At 41.3% G+C, this 12,905-nt stretch overlaps 1 protein-coding gene across 1 annotated transcript; it reads left to right on the top strand.

The window, feature by feature from the left end:
• Positions 1-6,169: 6,169 nt before the first annotated feature.
• Pdcd2 (programmed cell death 2) lies at positions 6,170-12,550 on the top strand. Its single transcript, XM_006975932.4, has 5 exons — positions 6,170-6,548; positions 6,914-7,156; positions 7,968-8,099; positions 11,022-11,125; positions 11,944-12,550. Exons 1-5 carry the CDS (start codon positions 6,266-6,268, stop codon positions 12,214-12,216), a joined length of 1,035 nt encoding a protein of 344 aa, XP_006975994.1. The 5' UTR covers positions 6,170-6,265; the 3' UTR covers positions 12,217-12,550.
• The last annotated feature ends 355 nt before the right edge of the window (positions 12,551-12,905 follow it).

Below are 12,905 nucleotides of genomic sequence, written 5' to 3'. Positions count from 1 at the left end.
GAGAACAATACAAAGAATCAACAAAACAAAGAGTTGGTTCTTTGAAAAAAAAAAAAAAAAACAAAAACAAAACAAGAAGATAGACAAATCCCTATCCAAATTAACCAAAAGACAGAGAAACAGCACCCAAATTAACAAAATCAGAAATGAAAAGGGAAACATAGCAACAGACAATGAGGAAATCCAGAGAATCATCAGGTCATATTTCAAAAACCTGTACTCCACAAAATTGGAAAATCTCAAAGAAATGGATGATTTTCTGGATAGGTACCACATACCAAAGTTATCAAGACCAGATAAACTATTTAAATAGATTAATAACCCCTAAGGAAATAGAAACAGTCATTAAGAGTCTCCCAAACAAACAAACAAAAAAGCCCAGGACCAGATGGTTTCAGTACAGAATTCTACCAGATTTTCAAAGAAGAGCTAATTCCAATATTCTTCAAATTATTCCACACAACAGAAACAGAAGGAACATTACCAAACTCTTTTTATGAGGCTACAGTTACCCTGGTACCCATACCACACAAAGATGCAACAAAGAAAGAGAACTACAGACCAATCTCCCTCATGAACATTGATGCAAAAATACTCAACAAAATATTGGCAAACCAAATCCAAGAAAACATCAAAACAATTATCCACCATGATCAAGTAGGCTTCATTCCAGGGGTGCAAGGATGGTTCAACATATGAAAATCTGTCAATGTAATACACCATATAAACAAACTGAAAGAAAAAAAAACATATGATCATCTCATTAGATGCTGAAAAAAACTTTTGACAAAATCCAACACCCCTTCATGATAAAGGTCTTAGAGAGATCAGGAATACAAGGACTATACCTAAACATAATAAAGGCAATTTATAGCAAGCCAACAGTCAACATCAAAGTAAATGGAGAGAAACTCAATGTGATTCCACTAAAATCAGGAACAAGACAAGGCTGTCCACATTCCCCATATTTATTCAATATAGTACTTGAAGTTCTAGCTAGAGTAATAAGACAATAAAAGGAGATCAAAGGGATAGAAATTAAAAAGGAAGAAGTCAAACTTTCACTATTTGTAGACGATATGATAGTATACATAAGTGACCTCAAAAATTCTGCCAGGCAACCCCTACAGCTGATAAACTTCAGTAAAGTGGCAAGGTACAAGATGAACTCAAAAAAAAAAAAAAAATCAGTATCCCTCCTATATACAAATGATAAAAGGGCTGAGAAAGAAATCAGAGAAACATCACCCTTTACAATAGCCACAAAAAATATAAAATACCTTGGGATAACACTAACTAAACAAGTGAAGGACCTGTATGATAAGAACTTTAAGTGTCTGAAGAAAAATTGAAGAAGATATCAGAAAATGGAAAGATCTCCCATGCTCATGGATAGGTAGGATTAACATAGTAAAAATGGCAATCTTACCAAAAGCAATCTATAGATTCAATGCAATCCCCATCAAAATCCCAACACAATTCTTCACAGACTTGGAAAGAACAATACTCAACTTCATATGGAAAAACAAAAAACCTAGGATAGCTAAAAGAATCCTTTACAGACAGTAGTATCAAGACATAATATCATGAATGTAATAAATCAATACAATTAATGTAATTAATATCATAAATATAACTATTGAATGAATACTGCAAATGTAATCAATGAATACCACAAATGTAATTAATATAATGAGTGTAATTAATGAATATCATGAGTGTAATTAAAAAATTAAAAAAAGAATCCTGTACAATAAAGCAACCTCTGAAGGCATCACTATCCCTGACCTCAGGCTCTACTATAGAGCTATAGTAATAAAAACAGCTTGATGCTGGCATAAAAACCAACACGGGACCAATGGAATCGAATTGAAGACCCTGACATTAACACACGTATGAACACCTGATTTTTGACAAAGGAGCCAAAACTATGCAATGGAAAAAAGAAAGTATCGTCAACAAATGGTGCTGGCATACCTGGGTGTCAATATGTAAAAGATTGCAAATAGATCCATATCTGTCACCATGCACAAAACTCAAGTTCAAGTGGATCAAAGACCTAACATAAATCCAGTTACACTGAACTTGATAGAAGAGAAAGTAGGAAGTACTCTTGAACACATTGGCACAGGAGATCACTTCCTAAATATAACACCAGTAGCACAGACACTGAGAGAAACAATAAATAAATGGGACCTCTTGAAACTGAGAAGCTTTTGTAGGGCAGAAGACACGGTCAATAAGACAAAACAACAGCCTACAGAATGGGAAAAGATCTTCACCAACCCCACATCTGATAGAGGACTGATCTCCAAAATATATAAAGAACTCAAAAAGCTAGACATCAAAATACTGAAGAATCCAATTAAAATATGGGCTAAAGAGCTAAACAGAGAATTCACAAAACAGGAAATACAAATGGCTGAAAGACATTTAAGGAAATGCTCAACATCCTTAGTCATCAGAGAAATGCAAATCAAAATGACTCTGAGATACAGTCTTACATCTGTCAGAATGGCTGAGATCAAAAACACTAATGACAATCAATATTGGAGAGGATGTGGAGCAAAGGGAACACTCCTCCACTGTTGGTGGGAATGCAAACTTGTACAACCACTGTGGAAATCAGTATGGTGGTTTCTCAGAAAATTGGGAATCAATCTACCACAAGACACAGCCATACCACTCTTGGGCATATACCCAAGGAATGTTCAATCATACCACAAAGATACATGCTCAACGATGTTCATAGCAGCATTATTCAGAATAGCCAGAACCTGGAAACAACCTGTCAATTGAAGAATGGATTAAGAAAATGTGGTACATATACATAATGGAGTACTACTCAGCAGAGAAAAACAATGACAGCATGAAATTTGCAGGCAAATGGATGGAACTAGAAAATATCATCCTGAGTGAGGTAACCCAAACCCAGAAGGACAAACATGGTATGTACTCACTCATAAGTGAATACTAGATATAAAGGAAAGAACAATCAGACTGCAAACCCACAGAACCAGGGAGGCTATGTAGCAGGGGGAACCCTAGGATGACTGTGGCTTATTATAAGTTTTGGTTTTACTCAATCACTGGGCAAGCTTCAGTGAAACATTTCACTATTAGGATAAGAATGTGTACTGTATCAAGCTGATTTAAAAAAAAAAAAAAAAAAAAAAAAAAGACTTTAAAAGCCTTTAATCCCAGCACTCAGGAGGCAGAGGCAGGCAGGACTCTCTGTGAGTTCAAGGCCAGCCTGGTCTACATAATGAGTTCAAGAACAGCCAGGGCTATAGAGACACTGTCTGGGGGAGAGGGGAGAAAGACTTTGAAAGTAGATTCTCTGGCTTTTGAAATAAATCCTGATAAGCAAAACATGAAGACAGAGCTCTCCTTTCCCAAGGTGTCTCCAGAGTGCTGCAAGCAGCGGGGGCGGGGGCGGGGGGGGGGGGGGGGCGGCGGCGGCGGCGGCGGCGGCGGCGGCGGCGGCGGCGGCGGCGGCGGCGGCGGCGGCGGCGGCGGCGGCGGGCGCACACCTTTAATCCCAGCAGTGAGATCCAGAACAGCCAAAACTACACAGAGAAACCCTGACTCGAGAAAAAAAAAAAGTGCTGCAAGTCAAGAGGGCACATGCTTGCCTCGAGCCAGAACCCACGTGACCTTGTGACCTTTGGGTTGACCTGTGTCAGCAGTCCTCTCTCATTCCTAAACACCCTACAGCACCATTTACGAAAGGAAATTCCTTAGAGTAAGAAACAGCTGGACGCGGAGTAACGACAGGACCTGGGGAGCTGAAACAGAAGTCCCCTGAGACTTGTACTCTGGAAGAGCTTTCGACGGGCACAGCTGCTTGACAAAGATCCATCGAAGCTGAGATGCGTGATGGCTTCCGTGACACATTTTCTTTTGATCTCCATATGTTGCCTGCTTGGGGGGCTTCTAATATTTGTACAATTTGGGGATATTAGATTGATGGAAAATTTATGAATCATTAATGCCTCCTCATAAAAAAAAGGCATGTGCCACCACTGATGCTCAGTAAAATTTTTTGTTGTTGAAAATAAAATAAAATTAAATTTAAAAAAGTATGCCAAATGGCAGAAAAAACATACTTTTATAATTAATAGAAAAAAAAAAAAGAAATGGGCTGACCCCTCTATGAATATGTGTATCACTCCCGTGCTCTCCTTGCCTGCTGAGAAATCTTCCTCCCTCTTCTGTTTTAGCTATGCTTAATTTGGCTGTGCATACAACATTGGAACCCACTGCAATCTAATGTTGACACAAAGACTACAATTTTCACCTCAAGGGGAGGTGGTTGAAGTTTATTCTGGAGCTAAATTTGAGTGATCATAGTCTAGAAACAAATATTCAAGTCTTCCCAAGTACAATGTTCCAATGTGGAAGCAGTTTCATGGAGTTTTTATAGTAACAGAACAAAGAAAATCTGAAATCAAGGTATTCTAAAAATGTATTGGTGGAAATATTAAGTAGTCAGTTACAGGCAGAGAAATCTCACCTATAGGCTTTAGAGCCAGCTGATAGCATTCTTAGCTTTTTGATTAGTGGAGAATAGCATTTTGTTATTACATTCCAATCGTCTTTTATGTTTCTCAGGATGTTAGGTCTGACACAGAGGTGGGCACTAAGGGCTCTTTAAGGGGCTAAGAACAACCCAAAGAGAAATAGTATCAGTAACATTTTAAACTCGTCAAAGTAAAAAACGTTTTGTTAGTTGATCAGACTATGAAAACAGCTTCCTTCCAGGAATTCTGGTTTACATTAGCCAGTAACACACTTTCGTTTTGTCTTTCTGTTTTCCTGAGATCTGTCTAAATCCAATACACAGGACAATGAGTATTCGGGCACCCCAGCTGTGTGAAGCGTTTCCATGATCTTGTTTCTAATGCTCATCCTCAACTGTGAACATTCTTTAACCGCAAGAGGACAAGTTTCAAGGCTCTGTGTGTATTTGCCGTTATGATATTACACGTGGTGTGTGTGTGTGTGTGTGTGTGTGTGTGTGTGTGTGTGTGTGTGTGTGAGACCCAGAGGGTATCCCGAGGGTGCAGGGAAACATGTTGGGCAGACGCAGCAGCGGTCTGGTGGGCCACCTGCTCTGTGCCTATATGGCATGGCAGCAGGGCAGTGGGTGGACATTCACAACCTAGAGGCTGCATCCTTTCGGAAATGGTTTATTATAATGAGGGATAAAGAGAAAGATAGGAAAAGACAGAAAGGAGAGGGAGAGCGTTCAAAGGGTGCGCACCTCCTGAGAGAGAGATAGAGAGAGGAGAGAGGGGCAGAGAGGAAGAGGAGAGAAAGAGAGAGAGAGGGAGAGAGGGAGGGGAGGAGGGAGGGAGAGAGGGAGAGAGGAAGTTTTTTTCTTAAGAGGAGGCTTCTATGTCAAGATGCAGGGCGGAGCCAATCTCTCGCAGCAGCGCAGACCCTCCCTTTGAAAGAGAAGAGGAAAACAGCAAGCTCTAACATTTACTATGATTAACAACCTTACTTAGGATGTACTACGTTACAAGAAAACAGAATAAGAATCTGTCTCTCTGATACGACACAACACCAATATCCACTTAGACAACAGGTTCTGTTTGCTAAAGATAAAACTGTCTTAATAGAAACCTGAAAAATTTCAGCTTCTGTACAACTTGCTCAGCTCCTGGAAAAGTCTTTTGAAGCAGGGATTAAAAAGGACCACCCTAAGATAGTCCCAAGATTATGGCAATATCTAACGTATATAAAACTATGAAATGAGCCTGGCGTGGTGGCGCACGCCTTTAACCCCAGCACTCGAGAGGCAGAGGCAGGTGGATCTCTGTGAGTTCGAGACCAGCCTGATCTACAAAGCGAGTTCCAGGACAGGCAGGGCTTTTACACGTAGAAATTCTGTCTCGAAAAACCAAAAAAATCAAATCAAAACAAAACAAAAACCAACTATGAAATGTTTTTGATCCGGGCCAAGTCTCTTTACCCCGTAGCTAAAGTCTACACTAAGAACCAACACCTTGAGCTCTGAGGTCCCCCAAAGCCTGAAAAAGCACCTGGCCTCCGCGTCCCCGGAAGTAGGGACAGGGCTGTGGAGGGTTGAAGACGTTGGGTCCCGCCCACCAGCAGCCTGCATTCATTTCCGCTTCCTGCCTACTCTTACGGTGACCGCCAGTCGGGTCCCGGCTAGCGACCTGACCCCGCCTTCCGGTCCGACGCGGACCACCCGCTTCCGGCGTGGTGGTGCAGACGCGGGCTGTCGCTAGTACCCATGGCTGCAGGGGCGGCCGGGCGGGTGGAGTTGGGCTTCGCCGAGGAGGCCCCGGCCTGGAGGCTGCGTAGCGAGCAGTTCCCCAGCAAGGTGGGCGGGCGGCCCGCGTGGCTGGGCCTGTCGGGGCTGCCGGGACCCGGGGCGCTGGCGTGCGCGCGCTGCGGCCGCCCGCTGGCCTTCCTGCTGCAGGTGTACGCGCCGCTGCCCGGCCGCGACGACGCCTTCCACCGCAGCCTCTTCCTCTTCTGCTGTCGCGAGCCGCCGTGCTGCGCCGGCCTGCGAGGTGAGCGGCCGGCCCGGGGCAGGCCCGAGGCTAGGGCTGCCACGGGGGCCAGACCCCGGGCGTGGGTGGTTGTGGTCCGGTAATGGAAATTGTCTCTTAGAAATGTGCCCCTAGATCTCATCCTTTCGCACTCGGTGATAACTCGTTGATCGGCACGAACTCTTTAGAGACAACTAGTTAGTTGCTCGTGTCAGATGGAACTTCCCGGTTTTATTCCCTCTCCTATAAGAACTGCTCCCTGAAATCGAAAACCTCACTTTTCCTCTTTAAATAACACTTTATGAGGTGACACCGAAGGTCCAAATGTTTGAATTTTGTTTCTCTGAAAACCTTTATACTTTCCATACCTCTTCTCTTCGTTTCAGTTTTTCGTAATCAGCTACCAAGGAAAAATGAGTTTTACTCATATGAGCCACCTTCTGAGACGGGAGCTTCAGACACTGGGGGATCGGTTTGTCTCCAGCTTAAGTCCGGAGCCCACCTCTGCAGGGTTTGCGGCTGCTTGGGCCCTAAGACGTGCTCTAGGTGCAGGCAGGCACATTACTGCAGTAAGGAGCATCAGACACTAGACTGGCGGCTGGGACACAAGCAGGCTTGTACAGAGTCAGGTAAGACTTCCTTGTTCTGACTCAGTTTCCTCGCCTCAGTCAACCCAGATACTTTTAGTTTCTGATTAAAGTTGAAATTAGAAAACTTTAAAAGTTCTAAGAACTGGTAACATGAACACTTCACTAATGAAAGTGCAGTGTTGTTGAATCTTACTCATGTGGACAGCCTTTCTTGAGTATTGGCTTTTAGAACTCCCTAACCTAAAATACAACCAGCCATATTAACAGAGAAACATAGTAGTTAACAGTAGTCATGCATAAAGCTTCACTATCTTTTGGTTGACAGCATATACATCCTTGACCTGATTAAATTATAATCAATTCTTAACTGTTTGAGTGACTTTGGGGACTGTGATCCATGCTTGTGCTAGTCCAAGAGGTACATGAAGTTAAGTGTGATATCCAACCCTCTGACAACAAGTGACTGCTAACAGCTGGTGTGCTTAATGTACCATTTCATCTTATTTTAGCCTCCTGTGTATTTTACAGATATCATTGAGCCAGTGGTGGTGATAGATGCAGGAGTTTGAGATTGAGGCTCATCTGGGCTACATAGTGAGAGCCTGACTCATAAAACTCATAACCTCACATGTTCTATAGGCAGCAGCCTCGTACATTTAATGTCTATTATTTCACTTGATGACTGCTGTAAGGTTACATAGTGATTGTCTTCTTCCACAGTGACTGATGTTCAAACTGTGATGAAATCACTTACCAACACTGATCTCAGAACTACACTTTAGAAATGGGAACATTTCAGATCACCTTCAAAACTAAATGTTTATTAATGAAGCTAATAACTTTCTTGTAGATCATTTAAACCAGACAGCTCCAGACCACAACTTCCTATTTCCAGAATTTGAAATTGTAACAGAAGCAGAAGATGAGATTACACCTGAGGCTGTGGAAATGGAAGATTATTCTGAAGTTACAGGAAGCCTGGGTAAGGAGTCGGTGCATCAGTTTTACAGTACTATGATCAAATATACTTTGGAAAAAAAAAAACTTCAGTGAAGAAAGGCTCCATCAGTGTGTGTCTGTGGTGAAACAGAGAATATCATGGTAAGATTGTAGATCAAAACAGTAACTACAGAATGACTGACAAGAAGGGCCCTTTGTAACTTAGTCTTTTAGATACATACTTTGGTTATCTTCTCTAGAGCTCATGCTCTAGGGCTGTCTATGCTGACCATTTAACAGACCTGAGTAGTAAACAACACAAGTGTAGTCACCAATCCAGGATTCACCCTATCCTGAGACTGCTTATGCATGGGGCGCATTGCACACACTGCCTCGTGCTTCCAGTGAAGAAATGAAGTTCTAGGTATCATGTGTTTGAACAAAAAAAGTCTTTGTAGTTTGATTCTAGATCTTGCTGACTCTAGAATTTGAACTTTTAAACCCTAAGGTTAGGTTTATAGAAACTAAATTAGAATCCCAGTTGCTGGTTCATTTGCCACAAGCATAAAAAAATTAATGTCAGAGTTGTTTTGTGGCTCAGTTGATGCTTGGTAACAGTAACACACAATGGGAAGAACAGCACCTAGTAGTCAGGAGGAAGCCCATGAATGCTCAACCAAGTAAAATGTCTTGTGACTGGTAAAAGGATGCTGGGCTAGAGAGATGGCTCAGAGGTTAAGAGCACTTGTTGCTCTTTTGGAGAACCTAGGTTTGGATGCTATACGAACTACCTGGATGTAACTATGATGTGTCTACTCATGTGTACACTGTTGCTCATGTTTTTATAAGTGGCAAGACATGAAAGTTTTCCTTCAGAAAGGAAGTTAATGGGAGGGATGGTGTGCTCAAGAGTTGTGACTGTGAGACCTGGCAATCATGAGTAAGCATTCTATAAGAAGCAGTCATAACAGTAAGCAGTTGAATTATATAACCACTTAATTCTACATGACTTCAAACCAGTGCTTTGACAGTAGATCTCTAGTAAAAATATATTTCAAGAATGAAAAAAAAATTAATGAGCATATTTTTCTTTTACTTGGAGACAGGTTCTCCTGTAGGCCAAGCTGCCTTGAATTCATCCTCTTGTCTCCACCTCCTGAGTACAAATATTACACATGTTACATCATTTTTTATCTAACTGCTGTATTTTAATGAGTAAATTGATGTACTGGGTCTGGGAAAAGAATAGTACAGATTTGCAAAAAGTAGGTCTGAATTTTTATTAGAAGATGCCAGCAACTCATAAGTACTTTTATCTACAAAAAATATTTAAAATTCTTGAGATTTTTAAATGTTTAGAAATTTTTAGATCATCTTATTTGTAGTTGGTACTCCAGATCTATAAAATGATCTACTTAAAGAGGTAGTTGATTCCAAAACTAGGGAAGAAGTATTCAAATAATAAAAAAAAGTGGTTATTTGGGCCGGGCGTTGGTGGCGCACGCCTTTAATCCCAGCACTCGGGAGGCAGAGCCAGGCGGATCTCTGTGAGTTCGAGGCCAGCCTGGGCTACCAAGTGAGCTCCAGGAAAGGCGCAAAGCTACACAGAGAAACCCTGTCTCGAAAAACCAAAAAAAAAAAAAAAAAAAAGTGGTTATTATCAGAAATTAAAGAAGTTAACAGTTAAGAATTCAGTAATCTATCATGTCTTTAATCCTAGCACTTTGGTGGCAGAAGCAGGTGGACCTCAGTGATTTCAAGATCAGCCTGGTCTACAGAGTGAATTCCAGGACAGCCAAGGCTGTTAAAACAGAGAAACCCTGTCTCGAAAAACCATACACACACATACACACACACCAAACAAAAGTAGATCTTAGTGGTACAGACCTATAATCCCAGCTACTCAGGAGGCTTAAGGCAGGAGGATTCTAAGCCCAGGGCCTTCTAGGGCTACCAAATGAGGTTAAGGCAAGCCTGAACAAATTCACAAGACACTATCTAGAAGAATAAAAACAGGATGGGGGTTGGAACTCAGTGTAGGGTATTTTGCCCAGCATGTACCAGGCTCTAGATTCAATTCCTGGTTTTGAAAAACAGAAACTTTATGGTTTGGGCAGCAAGGAGAAAGAGGCTGGGAGGGAGGAGAGGGACAGGGAGATACCTGTGGAGTATCTTAAGGTCCCCCAAATCATTAATGCTTTGCTTCTAAACTTGAGAGAACATCAGTCTGAGGGGATGTACATTCTCCGTGCATCCTGGCTGTTTATGGCAGTAAGTGCCTCATCCAGTTTATCAAAATGGTGAAAGTGAATGTCAGCTTATGTGACTCAGGATACCAAAATTGTATTTTGATACATTACCAACACTAAAAGGCTGTATTGGTAGCCACTGGTCTGTTCAAGAACAGTGGTTCAGGTTAGGTAGATGTTCCAAACTGGCTATGGAACAGGAAATGGCATTTCCTGACTGTGAGTGAGTGCAGACTGCAAAGAGATAGGTGAGATATAAGGAGACTTGAAATAAGAATCCAGGCCGGGCAGTGGTGGCACATGCCTTTAAACCCAGCACTCGAGGCAGAGATAGGTGGATCTCTGTGAGTTCGAGGCCAGCCTGGTCTACAGAGAAAGTTCCAGGACAGCTAGGACTGTTACACAGAGAAACCCTGTCTTGAAAAACAAAACCAAACAAAAAAAGAATCCAGACAGTTTAAGAACAATAGTGATGAGGATTCACATTGCAGGGAGTCCTAAGATGCAATGCTATATGCCATCATCCATATTTTAACTCGAAGCCTTAAAGACTAGATCTATAATGATTACATGTTACCTAGAAATAAGCACTAATGTTACTTCAACAGAGGAAGCTATCTAATTAGGTTATTAACTAGATTCCCCATACAGAATTGTTAAGTTGTGGGGATTATCCCAGTATTCGATAATTATTGTGTTTGTTTGTTTGTTTTCAGGGAGAATACTTGAAGAAGAACTAGATTCCATGGCAAGGCATGAATCCAAGGAAGATCACATTTTCCAAAAGTTTAAATCCAAAATAGCCCTTGAACCAGAGCAGGTAAGGTGGGATTTATACCTCTTCATTATGTTCTCAAATTGACTATAACCCCTACTTCCAGCTTATAAAACCAGTATGATTCAAATGCTTATACTGTATACACGTAAATATATACATACACAATTCTAAAAAAAAAAGCATGATATATTGTTAACTTTTCCCCATTAAATTACTTTATCATAAACAAAAATCACTAAAGGCAACTTCCTAAAAATACTGAATCAAATAAGCATCCAGACCTTTACACTAAGGTGGTTTTTAGCAGTGGTGATATATTTTAAACAAAGTGAATTTACCCTTTTTTAAACTTAACTGAGCACCATGTCTGACTACATATATATCCCTTTTTTATTTAAGGATTCTGACTATATATGAAAACAAGTACTAACTACTTTGGGCCAAATTTTGTATGTAGACTCTAGTAATGAGTTATTCTTAACTCCTTTACAATGTAGTGAATAGGACTGAGGTTCTGCCATTGTGGGGCCAGTGCCTGTTGCTGAACCAGATAACCTGAGTTTGGTCCTCGGGACCCACACAGAAGTTGACTCACAGATTATCTTCTGACTTCTGTACTCACACTTTGGCATGAGTGCTGCCATATGCATGTGTACACACACAATAATTTTTAACTGTTTTAAAAGGTTCTGACGTCTTATGGAGGAATATCACTATTTAGGAAATAAGCCTAAATAATGGCTTTGAGGTTTAGGGATGATGGTAGTATATAGAAGCACATGTGGATTTTCTCTACATGATCCTCAGGTCATCATTCCATTGGAAATTCTTAGATGAAATGTGGTCCTTGTTGATTTTAGATTCTCAGGTATGGAAGAGGTATTAAACCCATCTGGATTTCTGGTGAAAATATTCCTCAAGAAAAAGATATTCCAGATTGCTCCTGTGGTGCCAAGAGGATATTTGAATTCCAGGTCATGCCCCAGCTGTTGAACTACCTAAAGGCAGACAGACTGGGCAGAAGTGTGGACTGGGGCGTCCTGGCAGTCTTCACCTGTGCTGAGAGCTGTAGTCTGGGCATTGGCTACACAGAGGAATTTGTGTGGAAACAGGATATAACAGATACACCTTGAAAAGGATTACATTCTTAAAAACGTTCCTTATGCCTCTGTACCTCACAATTCCACCTCCAGGACTTTATTCCAAGGAAGCAGTTACCAAAGATGGAAGTATGAAAACGTTGCTTGATATACTATTTACAATGTCTCCATATTACTAAATGTATTCTAATAACAGGGACTTACATTTTTGGTATATCCATAATGAAGGGTGATAATGTTAATGTTACAAACATACATTGATACCAGGTAAGAGGGGTATAGGGTATTATTATTGATGTTCATGGTATTTCAACTTTGTGGAAATATTATGTGTGCACAGAAATAAATATGCTAGAGAGGTGGCTCAGCTGTTTATAATTACTATTGGTATTTGTAATGTATTCATGTTTTGCCTGCATGTATGTGTACCACATACTTCAGAGGCCAGAAGAAGACACTGAATCCCCAATCCCCTGAAACTGGAGTTACAGGTCCTTGTGAGATGCTATGTGGGTGCTGTGAGATGCTATGTGGGTGCTGGGAATCAAATCTAGGTCCTCTGCAAAAACAGCCAGGGCTCAGTTAATCTTTGAGCCATCTCTCCAGCTTCAGGCTCAGCTATTAAGAGTGCTTGCTACTCTTCCAAAGGACCCAAGTTCAGTTCCTAGCACCCACATCAGGAAGCTCACAACTACCTGTAACACCAGCTCCAGAGGATCTGA

The sequence above is a fragment of the Peromyscus maniculatus genome, chromosome 16 (assembly GCF_049852395.1).
Source record: "Peromyscus maniculatus bairdii isolate BWxNUB_F1_BW_parent chromosome 16, HU_Pman_BW_mat_3.1, whole genome shotgun sequence".
NCBI lineage: Eukaryota > Metazoa > Chordata > Mammalia > Rodentia > Cricetidae > Peromyscus > Peromyscus maniculatus.
Note: the sequence above shows the minus strand (reverse complement) of the source record. Positions and strands in the feature narration are given on the sequence as shown.

What these genes read in the sequence shown, in the direction of transcription:
- Pdcd2 (XM_006975932.4), top strand. Translation starts at nt 6,266, where the DNA reads ATGGCTGCAGGGGCGGCCGGGCGGGTGGAGTTGGGCTTCGCCGAGGAG. An exon ending in GTGCTGCGCCGGCCTGCGAG is followed by an intron (nt 6,549 to 6,913) that starts GTGAGCGGCCGG and finishes TCTTCGTTTCAG; the next exon opens with TTTTTCGTAATCAGCTACCA. An exon ending in TAGCCCTTGAACCAGAGCAG is followed by an intron (nt 11,126 to 11,943) that starts GTAAGGTGGGAT and finishes TGTTGATTTTAG; the next exon opens with ATTCTCAGGTATGGAAGAGG.